The 17,825-nt window shown below is 38.2% G+C and overlaps 1 protein-coding gene across 1 annotated transcript in view; it reads left to right on the top strand.

The window, feature by feature from the left end:
* Positions 1-17,825, top strand: part of LOC122805775 — an 889,800-nt gene that overhangs the window by 820,039 nt on the left and 51,936 nt on the right. Inside the window, exon 20 of the mRNA XM_044076042.1 lies at positions 8,015-8,088. Coding sequence (XP_043931977.1) covers positions 8,015-8,088 — 74 coding nt within the window. The remainder of the gene's footprint in view (positions 1-8,014; positions 8,089-17,825) is intronic.

The raw sequence follows: 17,825 nt of genomic DNA, 5'->3' as shown, positions 1-17,825 counted from the left end.
AGTAATAATTTATTGACCTGTTTACAATATCAAGGGGAGTCCTACAGAGATCCATCTTCAGTCCTAGCTACTGAATGTTTTTATGGCAACTATATCTGTGTCTTATTTAATGTGTAAATGATGCAAACGTTGCTGCTTTGGTACATTCTGTTCTGAAATATTATGACTTATAAATACTTAGTTTATAAAAATGGGCAGAAAGTAACTATTTATACTTTAACAGGGGGAAGCATAAAGTAATTAACTTAAGACCATCAATCATTGTAACCCACAAATCATCATGAATCTGGGGGTTATGGAGAGCAGATAACCAATTAAGTTTGATAATGAAGTCAACACAATATTAACTTTCTACTATTAGGATTGTTTTAATATTGGTTACCTCAAGGCATAATGAAAAAGTTATACCATTATATGAATTCCTAACATGACTTCAGAATACATATTGCTCTGGCTTTTGTTCCAATAAAATAATCAGCAAAGAAACTGGACTGCATCCAGAGATATTACATTACACAAAGTAAAAGTCAAATATTTGAGTTACAGTGAAATACTCAAGAAACCAGCTATATTTGGTTCACTGCCATATACTTCATGGTTACCTAATTTTTGTATTTAAAGGCTTAAAGAATAACACTGCTTAGGACACCTCTAGAAATTTGTGGGTCATGCAGGAAAAGGGTTAATTGTTATATAGTGGACAGTATTTCTCTGATGGACAAAACTTAAAAAATATCACTTTGAAAGGAAGCAAGCTCCTCCATGTGGGGGGGGGGCAGTCACTCTACAGTCATACAGCAGTGGAGAAATGTGAAAAGCACAATGACCACTGAAAATGGCTTTGAGCGATATAGCATTCACGGTAATGACCATGAGAAATCACCAACCATTTCTTACATTCCCAAAAGGAATAAGTAATAAGGGTCTATACTTGTAAACCAACAAATGTAATACCATCATCATGGGCAACATATTTGCAGGTTAGTTTGGCACATCTATGATATAATCTACCTCTACAACTCAGGCACTCTAGCATAATAAAATAAAGTTGGCACTGACTGTTTTTTCTCAAATGAGTCCTTTCAAATTTGGCCAAGGAATACTGGAAAAGAGCTCTCATATAGCCTTAAGCATGGCCCTAAGCTTATTCCTAACATTGTAACATTTAACACTGCAGCCTTCAACAATCAGATGTCTTGGTTTCGAGCTGGATGGGACTAATTCCAAGTGATCAATCAGTCTGCAAAGCCAGCCCAGTGTCACCATCAATCACTTCCTTCAGTCAAGTCCTATAAAATGTGCACAGGATCAAAGGTCCTCCACACCTTTCTTCAGGCTAGTCATGAGAACACTCCAACTTCTGGCCCAGTGTACTAAATCCTCCCTTTTCTCTCATAGCGTCTTAACAAAATTAGTACAGCCACTAGTATGCTCATCTTGTCTGAACAATTTAGCTTCCTGGTCAATAATTCTGCACTCAGTTGATGTAGAGTAGGACCTGACTCCTATATTTCCACTGATAGTAGCCATATCTCATCACAAAATGTCTATACTCTGTAAGTTCCTCCATTTGTTGAAAAATTCTGCCTATTTTTCCTCCATTCCTCACAGACCTACCACCAAAACCATCCAAATGATTCAACTAAACTGCACAGAGCTGTTATCTCTGATTGCAGTCAATTTGTCTAAAATGCCTAATGTTCAAAAACATACTTTACCTAGAAAACAATTAAGTAACTTATACATTTGGGCTTCACAAAGACCACTCCACTGTTACTATAGAAATTAAACCGTAAGGACATTAAAGAAATGTATTAGCTTTTGCATTACAGCTGTGCTATTTATTTTCTAATAATGTAAATAAGTGGTCTTATAAATTACTAAATATTAAATATTAAATATGCTTCTGTACATGAAATACGACAGCAGACTTCCTTTTGAAAATGCAAAATGCAAATTGGTAAAGCAGTGCAATTTAAAATTGCTGGTCTTCCAAGAAACTGGGAAAAAACATACATTAATAACAGAAAAAAAACTTATTTTATTCTCCACAACTACATTTGCTATTTTAAGACTATCCGAGCCGATACAAATTAGACAAATATTTCTGGAAATGTTTCTTACACCCAGCAGTACTTTCACTACTGCTTGAATATACATACCTTAAGAACAGATACAATACATGCCAGGTAATTTTCAAAAAATAAAAAGCCTAACCCTAAACATATCACTCAAACTTAGAGACTGAAATACTGAAAAAAAAAAATTAAAATCTATTATTGTTAGACTTGAGTTAGAGAGCATTTTAAATTTATTGTTTGAACATTTTTCCAGTAAGCAAAAAATGCATGAACCAATAATGACAAAACTGCCCAATTCAGAACATTGCCATCATAAAAGTCTATGTCCATACACTATAGAGAAAATAGAATGACAGTAATGTAAGCCATAGGCAGCTTGCACAGCTTCTCGCTCTTATTTTCAATTTCAGTTTTTTGGGGGGGGGGGGGACAAAAGGCCAAAACCAAGGGACACATTTTAAACATTGCTTGTATAATTTTGGAAAGTTGCCAGAATAAAATGTATTACAACCATGCATTTCCCTGCCAAGTCTTGAACCCAGGACGCTGTGCACTACAGTCAGAGCAACATACCAGATAGGAAGACTGAAATGTGAATAGCTATCATTTAGTGAATTCAGTTCTCACTTCTCACCATAGCTCTCAACCTCTTAGCACAAAAAAACCTGGACAAAGGCAATAACGGGGGAATACAGTCCCAAAACAGGGACAAATTTCAAATACTGATCTTATAAACTTAGAAAAGTGCTAGAATAAAAGATTTTGTGTTACCAGTTATTTTCTGAAGAATATGAAGTCTGAAATTCAAATGCCTGTTACTATTTAGTGAATTCAATCCTTATGTGATTTGCCACAAAAATCCTGAAAACTACAGATTTAATGAAGAACAGAACAAAAATATGAGACATAAATTCACAAGTGGCTTGGGACTTTAGGCTCTTTTTACCTGTACCCAAGGTATAGGGTTTGAGCCTGAGTACCTCTAGCCACCAGGTGTATTCACCTGGGTGCATCTCCACCTCAGATGCAGAACAAATAACTAACTCCAACTCCCTTAAACTCCATTGCAGAACATAGGAAATAAAAAGCTTAAACTCCGTTGTAAAACATAGAATACAAGCTCAAGCTTAAACTCCAAACTCAGTACCAGAACAAACAACTCCAGCTCGCTTAAACTCCATTGCAGTACATAGACTACAAGCTCTGCAGTATCAGAGAAATAACTCCAGCTCACACACACACAAGCTTATACGCCATTGCAGGACATAGAAATTAAACTCCGTTGCAGACCAGAGAAATAACTCAAGCTCATTCCATTCACCAGGCAGAAAAAGCTAACTCCAGTAAAGAAATGAACATACCTTAAACACCGAGCAGAAAGAAAATACCTTAAAACTCTGTTGCAGAACATACAAGCTCTGCAGTACCAGAGTTCACAAGCTAAATAACTCCATACCGTTCACCAGGCAGAAAATGCTAACTCCACTAAAAAAATGAAAATACTCCATTCACCAAGAAGAAAGAAAATGCTAACTCCACTAAAGAAAATAACTTAAACTCCATTCACAAGCTATAAGTATAAAGCACCTCTGCAGTACCCACTCTTAGTGGTTTCCTTGCCATGCTTGCAGCAGCGGCTCCTTCCCAAGAAGCGATCCTTCTCGCTCACACCTGCATGACAGTGAACTCCATTTAAACAGACAGAGAACCAGCCAGAAATGTGTACACGTGAGCCCTGAGCTCTATTCCGACAGGCTGAAAGAGCTGACGTCAAAGCGCACGTGATGACATCAGCTCAAAAAGTGAAAGAAAAAATATTTAAAAAAAAGCTGGAAAAATCGAAAATGAAGGGGTGCCACTCAGGAATCATGGCACTCCATTATTTGGACCCCAAAACTCGGTAAAAACTGAGTAATTTGGCACGGTTGGGAGGTGTGTGTACAAGATAACAATAAAAGTCTCTCATCAATCTAAAGAAACAACTCAGAGAACAAATCAGGTCTACCAAAGCCAATTTTTTGGTAATAGTAGCCTCCCAGGTCAAGAACTGCCACAAGTGTATATTTATTATTGATCTGAATCCATGCCTCCCCTATCACAAGAATGTATTTTGTGCAGAAAACTCATGCTGTAGTTACCTCATATACATGTGTATTGGGGAAGCCAGGCTTGTCCACAAAACACTAGTGATGAACATTAATTTGCATTATCACTAGGGTGCGACTGCCAGGTTGAATTGCTGGTCTACCAGGAATTCCCCCCTCCCATGTTGCCATAGTCCCAGGGTTAGTATATACAAGTTATCCAGGGCGTGAGGACTGCAGTGGCCCACACTTGGGGTGGAAGGGGGGGTTGTCCCCTGTAAAAAAACATTATTTGTGTTTTAGTTTCAAATGTTGTTTTACTCAGTTATGAATGCAGTTCTGTGAAACAACCCTGCATCAGTCAATAACTTATAAAGGACACATTTTCTGGTTTTGTTAAACAAGACAGCTTCAGTACCCTTATAGAGCTGATGTTATACAACAATTTGATTAATTTTTTTTTATAAATAATGTTTTAAACAGCAATCAAATATAGCTATTGAGGTTATTTTTGAATCTTCATTTGCAAATGCAGTGTTAGCACACTGGGAAAATTAATTTTTGTACACCGTTTACTTGAGGAAAGCATTTGTGATACAGTGATGATTTATTTTATGTTTTATTTAGAGTAATGAATTTTTTTTTTTGTTTGTTTTAGGTTAATATGGAAGCTGAGTTAGATCAATGTGAAAATTAAATCATTCTACTAGATTAAGGTTTACTTATACTTCAAAAGAAAATCATCTTGCTTTTTGAACTTATTGTATTTAAAAAAGTGTTCAAGAAGCCTTTCTTTGTATACAGCTACTTACATGCAGGTAACATTTGGTCCTTGCATATAAAAGGAATGTGGCAAAATCACATCTACTAAGAGCATCATGTCTTAATTAAGGTGATTCAGAGTTTACGGATGAGGTGGCTTTACTAAAAGCAAGGTTTAAAAGGCTGGCTTACATTTTTTTTTAAAATACATTGGCAGAGGGGGTGGTAAGCCTTAGAAGTAATAAATACAAGCCTATTTTAGTTGTAAATGAAAATATAACATATGTTGGTTCAGAGCAACACTTGCATATCCATGCCTATCTTTAACTGATACCAATGAAAACAAGCTGCTTAGCAACTAAAGACAAACTGGAGTTTTTTTGATGTGAATTCTGTTTAAATTGTCTGGGTAAAAAATGATGATTAAAATAGAGTAATGTAAAGTTAACTTTTCAGACTGATTTTAAATAGACATTTTTTTAAACTAAAGAGGAATGAATATTAAATGTGGGATATGTTCCGTGTATAGCTATAAAAAGTTGTGTGCTATATTTTAAAACCTTTGAGCAGGATTCCTATTAGAAAATGTCACAAATGTAACCGTTCTTTTGTAGTTTATACAGTTATTTGTTTCACGTGATGAATTTTAAACTAGAAAAACTAACATAGATGTTGAAAAAACATATTTATGAGCACTTTTATTCCACTGAAATGCAAGATAGAATTAATATCGTGTTTAAACAGAGTATGTTGTATAACAAAGTTAAGAAGTTCGCTTTCACTTACAGTATATGGGATAATTAAGGTATGACCTATAGGGGAGGCGATTGATCCCTTGTTGGAATTATTATATTTCCCATTTAGTTTTTTATGTGTTTAGTCATATGACTTTCTATCATATGACACTGGCTATGCAGAGTGTTTTGTGTTGAAGTTTGTTCTTATGGTGTAGTCTTTTGCGTTGAAGTTTGTTCTTATGGTGTAGTCTTGTTATATTTTTGAGACAAAGACATTTCATGATTTTAATAAAAGACATTCTATGCCAATTTTCACATTTCTGTTCTTAATTTTACAAATTTATACTTTAGTAGTTTTTCATTTTAGTTTAATTCCCAAAGTAGCACAGCCTGTCAAATAGCTGCCTATTTTCTTATGCACATTAAGCATTTCTTCCTTCCAGTAATATTGTATTATTTGTTTAGCTAAAAATAGAGTATTTTTGAATCATCTTAAAAATAAAAAAAAATTCCTTAAAGCTGTAGCATATTTTACATCCATCTGTGAACCTCTTTTGTAAGAGCTGACAGAAACGTTTCTGGAAAAAAAAGTGAATGTAGTCAGAAATTACAAAATAAAGAGAAGTTTTAGATTACTAATACGGTTACATTTTATGTTAGAAAAGCATGAAGACCTTGAACACTGAGAATTTCTATGCATTTAAATAACACATTTTGCCAAAGGGAAAACAATGATTTATAAGCATGATAATACACATTCTACAGCAATTTTTTACAGGTATTGATAAAATAGCCTCAGGACCAGAAAGGAGGAATAGAGCCAAAAATTAGCTTATGAGAAGTTCTGCATCATCCGTACTGTGGCATTATTCAGTTTCAGCTTAAATAACAGTTTACAGACTGCTGTGCAAAACATCCAGTATTTGTTTTGTAGTTAGATGTCATTCAGGCAAATATTAACTAGATGTAAAGTGCGTTTATCTTGTATATCCAACTGCAGGCACTATTACAGGTGAATAACTATTGTGAAACAGTTTCGTAAAACCTGTTGCCTTGACCAGATGACCTCTTGTCATACAAGTGATAGCAGTATAGCTTTCACACTGAAAGAATACAGAACAGATGAACCAGTCTGAAGTTTGTAAGGGTCTTGTAGCAGAGTTGTGGAATTCATCAAAATAAAGTAGCAGGGAAAGCTCTGAAGTGTTACTAAATGTTTTTTTATAGCTTTTTCCAAGCCTACTTTTTTGGGACCATTATTTTTTACTTCCAAACATAGTCATTGCTTTTTGACATTTAATCTATAGTAGTGTTCTGATAAAAGTTAGATTTGCAAAATTAAAAACAATTGCCAGATGACCTGCTGAACCAAAATAGCAATATTAAAGGAATACTGTTCTGTGCCAGCTTTACATACTTTCTCCTTCACAAGGCAAGTCTCGTCCTACTCTTTGCTTTATTCATCCATATTATAGAATACTAAGCCTTGGGTGATCTGACCACGGAAACTGAAAGAATCAGAATCATGCCCAATAGGAACTTCAGACACAATGCCACTGTCTAGATTTAAGCAATGGTTGACGTCAGATAGTATGGCAAATTTTTTCTGCTTGTGGTGCTCATCATTTTTCATGTAATAATTTGAACCATGCATTATTTTAACTAATAAAGAAAAAAAATCCCCAAAGAAACTACTGGAATAAAACCTTTGCTCTTGCAGCAGTTGGGTAGATATTTCCTAGCATTTCTATGGCCCACTGCATAGGAGATGGGAGACCTTTCCTTTTATTTAATGTCACTTGAGTAGCTGGTAAGAGGAATTACTCACACAGTTGTATAAACCTGACAGGTAAAGTGATGGCTCAAAGAGGTAATAGAGAGAGTGCAAAAAAAAACAGCTATCCAGTTGCAGGCTTATTCGACAATATGCCACAGTCGCACTAGGCTTCAATACCACACAATGACAGTATATAAGGTTCTGTCTGAAATGTTGTCAATCAGTTGCATGTATTGCATGTACCACTGTCTGCTCTGAGGCCATTAGGTAGAACCAAATAAACAATGCCAGGTTTGAAGATGAAAGGGAAAATTACTGCTTTTCTTCTTTTTAAGATTGTGGTAGAGGCATTTAACCATATTATATAAAAACAGCTGAATCTTACTACTCACAATTATATATTTTTTTACTATTGTATTTGAAGGAAATATCTGTTCATTTATAAAATAATATTTAGAAACATTGCGGCACATAATGCAAACAACTATAAAATGCCAAAATAAAAAAGTATGAAGAAAAGTAATTATGACAAATTGAATGAAAACAATGTAATTTTGGTATATTCTTACTTAGGTACAAGATACATGGAAGTTATTACAGAAAATGTGATGATGATGGATGGGATTCCACAAATCCAATATGTGAAGGTAAGTACATTCTGCACTGTGTGCATCATCTTAGTAAGGAAACTGTGTATAACAGACCACACAGCCACATCTTTTAGTAGAACATGTAAATTGGTAGAAGGTTCTTTTTCAGGAATATGTTGCTCATGTCTAAGCAGAAAACAGATGACATAACATGGCTCTTTATGAATTACAAGCCTTATTAAAACTTATTAAAGTTTGGTATCTTCCACCCTTACTTATTCATTAATTAGCTGCTTAATATACTACAGGGTCAAGGGAAGCTGAAGCCCTAGCCTAAAACTGAAGCGTGCAAGTAAAAAGAAAAAAAAACTAATTCTGGTCAGGATTCAAACCCATTGCAGAATACACACCTGTGGAGTGCTCATCTACAGGCTGTTTGGTGGACCATCAGTCTTTACTTTTATCATGAAAGGGGAGCACAGTAGTGATGGCATGAACACAAGAAGAATGCATAGGTGCCACCAAAGTAGGTACTCCAGCTGTGAAATGAACATGAGACCTGTGCACTGTGAGGCAGCAGTACAAACTGCTGTGCCACCATCTCTGCAAACATGCCACCTAAACAGGTGCCAGCCAAACATGCCACCTAAACAAATGCACATGCCAGCTAAGTGCCAGCCAAACATGCCACTTAAGCAAGTGCCAGCCAAATATGCCACCTTAACAAGTGCCAGTCAGACCCAGAGAGCGATTCATAACTGGGACAGGAGTTCCTGCTCAATCACTGAGCATGTTAAGAGAATATGCAGTAGCCATCACCATGGCTGCAGTAAGAGTTATGGCTCAAATTATTCAGTTTATGCAGTGCCTTGCATTACAAGAGAATAGCAACGTCCCCTTTAACGTGAACCACAGTTTAAACTTTTATTACAGCAAGGCCATAGTAGGATGGGCAGCCGAGAGACCAAGGCACTGCTAATAATGCTGGCCATGGTCTGCTATGAGACGTGAGTAAATAGATACTCAAGCTGAAGCATGCTGAAAACAGCAATTCTACAGCTACTATGAAAAGTTTATTGTGAAAACAGTCAAACTGTATCTGGCATAAACTAACTGCTGTTTCCACTTTCTGAGACTCATTTGTGGTCGAGTAGTTTAATGCAAGTATAGAAATAACATACTGAAACACCACCCATTAACTACTTGGCCCTATATCTAGTCAGTAGGAAAACAAATATATGTAAATATATATTGTCTGTGTGTGTTCTTTTATTTGGATAGTCTTCTTTCAATGGATTTCCAGGGAGATTAGCTCCAAAAATAAACAAAGTTATAGATATTTATAAGAGCATATAACATGAAAAAGTAGTTAGAGATATGAACAATTAAATATACAACAGAAGATACATTTTGAAAGGTTCAAACACAATCAAGTAAGAGAAAAATAAATAGCATAGAAAACATGAGTATGGGAACATTCAGTAAACAGTAGTACTAGAACAATAGAATGCAAAAATATGTATTATGCAGCTACACACACACTCACACTCGCATGCTCACTCTTGCGCGCACACACACACACTCACACTCACACTCACACTCACACTCACACTCACACTCACACTCACACTCCATTTTCCTTCTTATAAAGCGACTGTAATTCCATTATGTGCAACCTGTTTGGAGGTGATTTTTTTTTTGTTGTTGAATATGGTTCTCCAAAAACAGCTATTAATAAGTTTGAATTTCACATGAGTTTGAAAGAACAAATGCATTTTAAGCAGAATTCAAACTTACATTTCTTTAGACTTTTCTAATTTTGAAATTAGTCTCTAAAAAGAACAAAAAGTAAGACAGGATACTGAAACCTGTAACCATTTTAATTGTATATATGGATGAGAGTCGTTAAAAAAAAATAGCAATGCAATGACTGAAAGTGGTAAGAGACTATTAATACTTTATTTCTGCCTTAGTTGTGGTTGTGCGCGTTTGTGCTGTGTCAGACTGGGTTCTTGCACTACTGATGCAATAAGACATACAAGACTGCAATTTATAATAGGACACTGTACTTAACTGGCCAGGGCTGTGTCCTTTCTGATGCACAAATATGGGTATAGCTCTTTGGAGAATAGGCAATAATTACAGGCAAGTAATACATACCAGGAGGGGACAAGAGGTGATTATTCACTCAGTATGTCTAAAAATGAAATTTAAAGCAACAGTGGTCCCACTCCACAAAGGTGGTGCCACAACAGACCCTGGAAACTATCGCCCTATAAGCCTGACTAGCCTGGTCTGCAAAGCTATGGAAATGTATCATCATGGAAATCATAAACAAAGACATTGGGAACCTCCAGACACTGGATCCTACCCAATTCGGCTTCGTTAAGGGCAGATCTTGCCTGTTGAACCTGGTCGACTTCTTTGAAACAGTTAACAAAGCCATAGATGAAGGGAAGGTAGTCCACACAGCCTACCTGGACCTTGCAAAGGCCTTTGACACAATCCCCCCTCGGGCATCATAAATAAGCTCACCAGCTTAAATATCAACCCCTATGTCACAAGATGGGTTGCAAACTGGCTCAGGGATAGAACCCACATGGTCAGAATAGCAGGTGCCATGTCAGACTCTAAACCAGTTACAAGTGGTATCCCACAAGGCTCAGTCCTGGGACCTCTATTGTTCGGTATATATTTCTCTGAGGTACAGGCTAACACGGGTGGACTATGGCTGACCAAGTTCACAGATGACTGCAAACTGGGTGTATAATCGACTCTCTGACTGACACAAGCATCCTCCAAAAGGGTCTCACAGAGACGGATAACTGGTGCCAGAGCCATGGCCTAAAGCTAAATACCAAAAAGTGCATAGTCATCCCCTTTGGAAAAAACAGTGCCCACAAATTACCACATAGGTGTTATCCATTAAGTATGGAAGAAGTAATTAGGGACTTGGGGACCCAAGTAAATAGCAATCTCTCCTTTGACAATCACGTTGCCAAAGTGGTTAGAAGGACCTTCTATATAGCCCACCTTATCATGAAAGGGTTCACATCTAGATCAAGAGAGGTCATTGTGCCCCTCTACTCATCAATTATCAGGCCCATAATTGAGTACAATGCCCCGTTTGGGATGTACCTTATCTGACACCTTCAGCAACTGGAAAGTCCCCAAAAGTATCTCACCAAGAGGATCAAGGGGCTCAAACAGATGCCCTATGCAGCTCGGCTAAAGAAACCCCAGCTCTACTCAGTTGCGTACCGCCTACTCAGAGGCGATCTGTGTCTGACGTATAAAGCCATGTCCAACCCAGAATTAATGGACATGCTTCACCTCATGAAATCTAAATCCCTTAGAGCTACACACTCCAGGGACCTGAACCTCAGCACAGAAATAAATAGGACATGCTGGAGGGACAGATTCATATCCCAGAGGCTCCCCTCACTCTGGAACAAAATCCCAATCCGTGTCAGGCAGAGCACCTCACTGACCCTCTTCAAGAGAAATCTTGACAAATGGATGGGAGATCGTAAGTTTACCCCTGGGATCTCTTCTGTGTCGCTGCTTGACAGAGGTACAGTAAACAAACCTTAAAAGGGCTACCTTCTGTGACCTACTATACAGAGGCACAGTCAACTAATCTAAAAGGGTGGTGAAAGCCAAACATACTCTGGCTAGGCTTATAAATGCCCTAGGGCAGATAGCCTAGTATCAACCTATGAACCTATAAGATAAAATGAAGCAGCAAAATGTAAGAGGTAATTAAAAATAATAAAGCATATTACAAAAAATTAAATCTCTGCAGGTATTTTACTGTGGGGGGGAATAGATTGAAACAGACCTGAGTTAAGCCTTGTAGATTATTTAGGCATCAAACCAATGATGTATCTGAGAAAGAAGCAACATTTCTTGATAGATTTCCATTAAAAAAAATGGCATTCAGGACTTTTAAAAACAGAAAAAGAAGATCATTGTCAACAGTCCAAAACAGATGGAATGAAATGATTACAAATTAAAAAAATGTATTAAATAAGCCTGCTAAATTTAATTTGACTTTTTGCAAAAGAATCAAGAGGTCAAGCAGTATTTAAAGGAACTGGGTCAGAGAAAAGGTGCAGTATACAAGTGTAAATGGAGATGCAGAAAAGTATACACGCATGGAGGTCAAATACATGGAAACAGAGTACATTGCAAATTCTACTGCTCAGCACATTTCAAATGTCCCTGTAGACACATTCTTCCATTTTATGGTATAAATTTTGACATGGAGTTGTACTGTTGCAGCTTATATTAAAAGATTATAAGCTCATGGAACCAGTCTGATATATACACATATATATATATATATATATATATATATACATATATATAAAATTACGTGCGTGCACACATGCCATTTCATTTGGATGTACAAGACAGGTGAAGACCCTGGTGCAAACCCGCATGGATACACGGAGGACATACAATCTCCTCACAGAAGATACCACAGCTAGGTATAAATTGGTAAACCAACTGATGTGAGGCAGCAAAGCTAAATTGTTAACTGTGTAGGTCAAAAAAGGCAGCCTGGAATCCAACAAGTCGTCATACTCAGAGAAGACTGATGTTAATACACATACTCCGAGAAGACAGTTTTTAACATAGCTGCAAATCAGAATATAGAGATCATTGGCAATGAGAAATCCTTTGCTGATTTAACAAATTTAGGTTAGATAAAAGTCTGTAAGAATTATTCACCAATATGATTTGATATAATCACTTTGTTATCAAGCTAAAGAGCATAAAAACATTGTCTATAATTATCTTATAAATATATTCCAGTGATGCTAACCAACTGAAAAAGAGGTATATGGGATTAGATCAAAGAGCTTCACTTAATCATTTAGAAGTAAAACTCTGTTCAGAACAGCAATGATTGACAAGATTTACAAAAGAATGCCTTGAAACTCTATGTCCATATTATATAAAGAAAAAAATGTTAAGTTAAAACAATATTTGAGTGACTTGAGTTTACATTGTCCTTTAGGGTGTGAATTTCTGGCTTAATGAAGATGTTTCTGGGTTGGATGGTTTTATAATCAGTTTCAGGTTCATTTCAAAAACTGGAAGGAGTGCCTCATCATTTGGTTAGGAAGAATGAAGCCTTGACTCCATCTTAGATCAAAGTTCAAATGGCAGCATGGATAATGAACGGACTGAGTTGTGAGAGTGTCTATCATCAGCTTGCCCATTTAGGGAGGAGGGTAGCAGCTTAGGTCACTGACAACATATATAGAATTGCACATTTGTCCCCAGCATCAGTAAAATTAGCAAACATATGCTGCAGCAGAGCACAAATACAAACAACCACAACTGCTAACCTGGCATATCTAGGTATGTCTCCTCTAAAACAGACCGTTACTAAAAAGGCACACCCAGACTCTGCTACAGTTTGCTGTGAGGGGAAAGGTTAGGCTGCATATTAAAACTTGAAAAGAGACCGCAGCTCTGTCTCTTGTGAGTCAGACAGAAATGAAATTTTTTCCCACCCGGTTACTGTTGTGTTCTTAAACACCAATGTCTTTCTAGTTGCCTGCCCCTTATGTTAATTTGACCATATATCCCATTTCCTCTCTGCTTTTACTGGCTGGTGTAAGCACAAAATTATCATTTTGTGAAATCACTCCCCTTAAACTATTTAAATTTATTGTCCATCCTACTGTATTCCATAGTACCAGAATAAAAAAGTGACCACCCCCTTTCAATCTATATTGCTGCTTTAAAATTAGTGAGTCTCCACTACAACATAACTTTTTAGACAGGTAAAACTTAAGTTATGTATTTTCACATGTAACTCCTCAAGTGCACACTGCAGTGTTTATGATAAACCATGTTTTTCATCTTACCTTTAAGCATCTATTGCAAGACCACCAGTTATTGGAGAGCTCACATTCTGCCTCTCAGTAGTCATCTTGGGATTAGTGCTTCTGTTGTCTTCTGGTGAGAGAAGGAGTGCAGTTACATTATTTCCTGGAGACTGCTGATCACCAGAAAGCTTAATAACTGCTTTACAGGTGACAGCTTGGACTCTGTGCTTATATTCTGATCCTGGTGAGAGTAGCAGCAGAGTGCATTGATTCCTGACTCCTTCCGGTTGTAGAGCGAGTGTCTACTTAATGTACCTGATTGGTCTGGCTGCTATTCGAGGCATCTACCAGAAAACGTCTACAAGGCTGCAGACTCTTGCATCATCTGGGACAAGACTGTGGATCAACAAACAGGCTGTGGCCTGCTTCTCTTCTTGGGATTGGTGCTAACATGTTGCTTCTGGTGAGAAAAGAAGCAAAGCAGTATTGTATCCCAACAGAGTGAAGCTGTGCTGAAACCATCATTAGTAGTAGCCAGGCAGTAGCCATTCATGCGACTCCCCTCTTTTCATCATTCTTGACAAGCTAATTCTTTCTTTTTCAGTAAGTACTGCTTGATTTCTTTCTAACTTCAGAATATCTGCCTAAATACTTCATAATTAAATTTTCTGGGTCTACGTATTAGTTTCCCGTCAAGTGTTTGGCAGTGCTCTGTACAGACTCAGATATCTTGAGTGACATTTTTCCTGTAAAAGGAATATATATATATAAGGAAACAGCTCCAGTACTTAAGCAATAACCCACACCTGGGTGTGGGTAATGCTGGATTTACCCACAGTTGGTATGGTTTGGTCATGAGGGCGAAGCCCGTGTGGCCAAACAAAGACAACCGTGGGTAAATCCAGCATTACCCACACCCAGAAGTGGGTTATTGCTATTATACAATGACATTATTTAAAAAAAAAAAACTTACTTTTCTTAAATAATGGCATTATATAATGCCTCCGTGCTGCCCTTCCGCAGCTGTCTGGTATTCTGTGGCAGTTCTGATGTACTGCGCATGCATATGCTTATGCAGTACATCAGAGCTGTGGGTGGAAGCAACGGAGAAAGCAAGATCTCCATTGCTTTTTACAAAGTGTCTCACTATGTTAAAGGAGTTTAACATAGTGAGACAGCTTTAAAAAAAAGCAATGGAGAAAAGAAGATCTTTGTTATGTTTTTGAAAGCTGTCTCACTATGTTAAACTCCTTTAACATAGTGAGACAGTTTCTAAAAAGCAACTGGAGATCTTGCGTTCTCCATTGCTGTAAAAAAAAAAAAAAAAAAAAAAAAAAAAGACATACTAATGGAAAACGTCCGGACAATCGGACCTTTTTCCATTAGTATAAGTCTTTGATTTACAACGTGCACGCTGACCAATCAGTGTGCATGTTTTGGAATATTAATGGAGGGTCATTTTATAATTGGTGATAATGACCATCCCTCCTGGTATGTCTAAAGGTCAGTTCCCTGTGGTTTCTCCTATTAACCTTGTGAACTTGGGCATTCTGAGGCACTGTAGCAACTGCCTCATGTACGCAGACAACCCTCTCCTCTTACCTCCCACCCTTGTGATAGATGCACTTCTATATCCAAACTGGAAGCCATACACTCTCAAGCCAAGACTGGAATTGCTGGTCAAGAGTAGAAGGTCAACACCTGCACCACATTACATGCACCACATGGCCATCCAAACACCCGCCATCACAGCTCTCACATAAAAACACAAACCATACACCCACCTTCATGGAGGCTCTCAGTAGAAATTTACCCAAACAGCAGAGACCTCCAAGGCAGAAATGCACTCGACCACCACAACACAGCACAAACCACAAGACACATAGCCACCAACACAGTGTGCCCCCTCAACCTAAGTCCCTAAGGCAAAACAGCTTGCCCAATACACTAATCATAGGTGACTCAATAATGAGGCACACTGATGTCCCACTCACTAGGTTGAATAAGGGGAGGGTAACAGTCCAGGTGCCAGAATCAGACATATAACACACCCACTCACGTTATTCCACAACAAGTGCAAGTATGACTCTGTCACTGTCCATGTGGGTGTGAAGGACCCGAGATGCACCTCCCTAGAGTACATGAAGAGAGACATGGAGGAGTTCTCGGATTATGTGGCCCAGGCAGGTATGACCCTAGCCCTGAGCAGCATCCTACTGTCACCAGGAATAATACCACAGTACAAGCAGAAAATGATTGACTTCAACAATTGGCTAAGTTTCTGGTGTCATTCTAAGCAGATCCAGCATCTGTCTGCTTGGGATGACATGACTGAAAGACCTTGATGCTTTGCAAGAGATGGCCTGCATCTGTCACCCCTGGATTTTCTGATACTGGCTAAGGCTCTTGCCACCCCTATAGTGTCTTTTTAGGCAATGTTCTAAAGACCAAATTAACACAGTAACAGCTATAAATAAACGCAGTCTGAGAGTCATGCTGCTCAATGCTAGAAGTCTAAATCTCAAGATGCACTTGCTCAAAGCACTCCTCAAAATGGAGAAGATTGACATTTGTGCTGTAATAGAGACCTGGTGTAAAGCAGCAGAAAGCACCCTTGTACTACCAGGCTATAACTCATTCCACACCTTTTGGCCACAGAACATGGACTGAAGCTCCAAAGGCAGTGGTGTCTCCATATTCATAAAGGATATGCACACTTCCAGACTAGTGGCCCAGCATAACGCATCTGAGATACTTCAGGTACAACTAACATTGGGTAAGATGGCAATTCAGGTTGTAGCCTGCTATAGGTCCCTAACCATGTCCCAAGACTCTCACTCCATGCTCCCAAGCACCCTGGAAGCAATTAGGGTCAAACCCAACACTCATACTAGGTGACTTCCACTACCCCTCCATCAACTGGGAAAACTACTCATGCACCAATACACTGGCTCAACACTTCCTGGAATTCATCATTTCCAATGCCCTGGACCAGCTCATTCTTACCCCCACTAGAGGAAGAAACATCCTTGACCTGGTTATTACGAACATAGGCAACCATTGCACCACACCAATAGTCAATTTCTCCCTGGTTAGATCAGACCACAAACCAATCACCTTGGAAATCCAAATCTCACCCATAACCCCCGCAAAGGTAACCACCATGAAAAACTTCTCTAAAGCTGACTTTGGGCTCCTAAATACAGAGGTGGCTAATTTCACAGCACCCATGTCAATGGAAAACAGATGCATGACTGCCGAATCATACACCAATGCACTGTACAAACACGTACATAAATGCATGGAACTAGTCATACCCAACAGAACCAAGATGCTCTCTTGCAAAAAAGGAAGCCAATCCGGTGGTCCCCTGCCATTAATAAACTCTACAACAGAAGGAAGAAACTGTTGCAGAAAAAGGTGAAGTCCCAAGAATGGAAAAACCCCCTTATTAGCCTTAAGAAAAAATTGAGATCCCTCATCAAAACCTCCAAAGCTAGCTATGAAGGCAGAATTGCAGCAGACACTAAAAACAACCACAAAGCCTTCTATAGTTATATCAAGAATCTCCATGGCAATACCTAGGTTTGCTCTGAGTTACTGCACAATGGTACCTCCTATACTGAGCCAACAGATATTGCCAACATGCTGTCTGACAGATTCAGTGCCAACTTTACCCCTGTCTCCCCCCTAAAGGACCAATCACAATACCAAAGGAATGCCAGGCACCCAACATTACTGCAACACAGGTTAAAGCTGCATTGTCCAAGGTCAAGAATACAACTTCCATGGGACCTGAAAATATCCGTGGATGCATTCTGCATGAACTACAAAGTGAACTGGCACCACATCCGTGTGCCCTGTTCAATCACAGCCTCACCTCCGGCTTTGTCCCAACTGAATGGCACACTGCTACAATCATCCCTCTCCATAAAGGGGGAGTGACTA

This window comes from Protopterus annectens, chromosome 7.part0 (genome assembly GCF_019279795.1).
Source record: "Protopterus annectens isolate FY-2018-M chromosome 7.part0, PAN1.0, whole genome shotgun sequence".
NCBI lineage: Eukaryota > Metazoa > Chordata > Ceratodontiformes > Protopteridae > Protopterus > Protopterus annectens.
The sequence above is the reverse complement of the archived record's forward strand: the minus strand, read 5'-3'. Positions and strand labels throughout refer to the sequence as shown.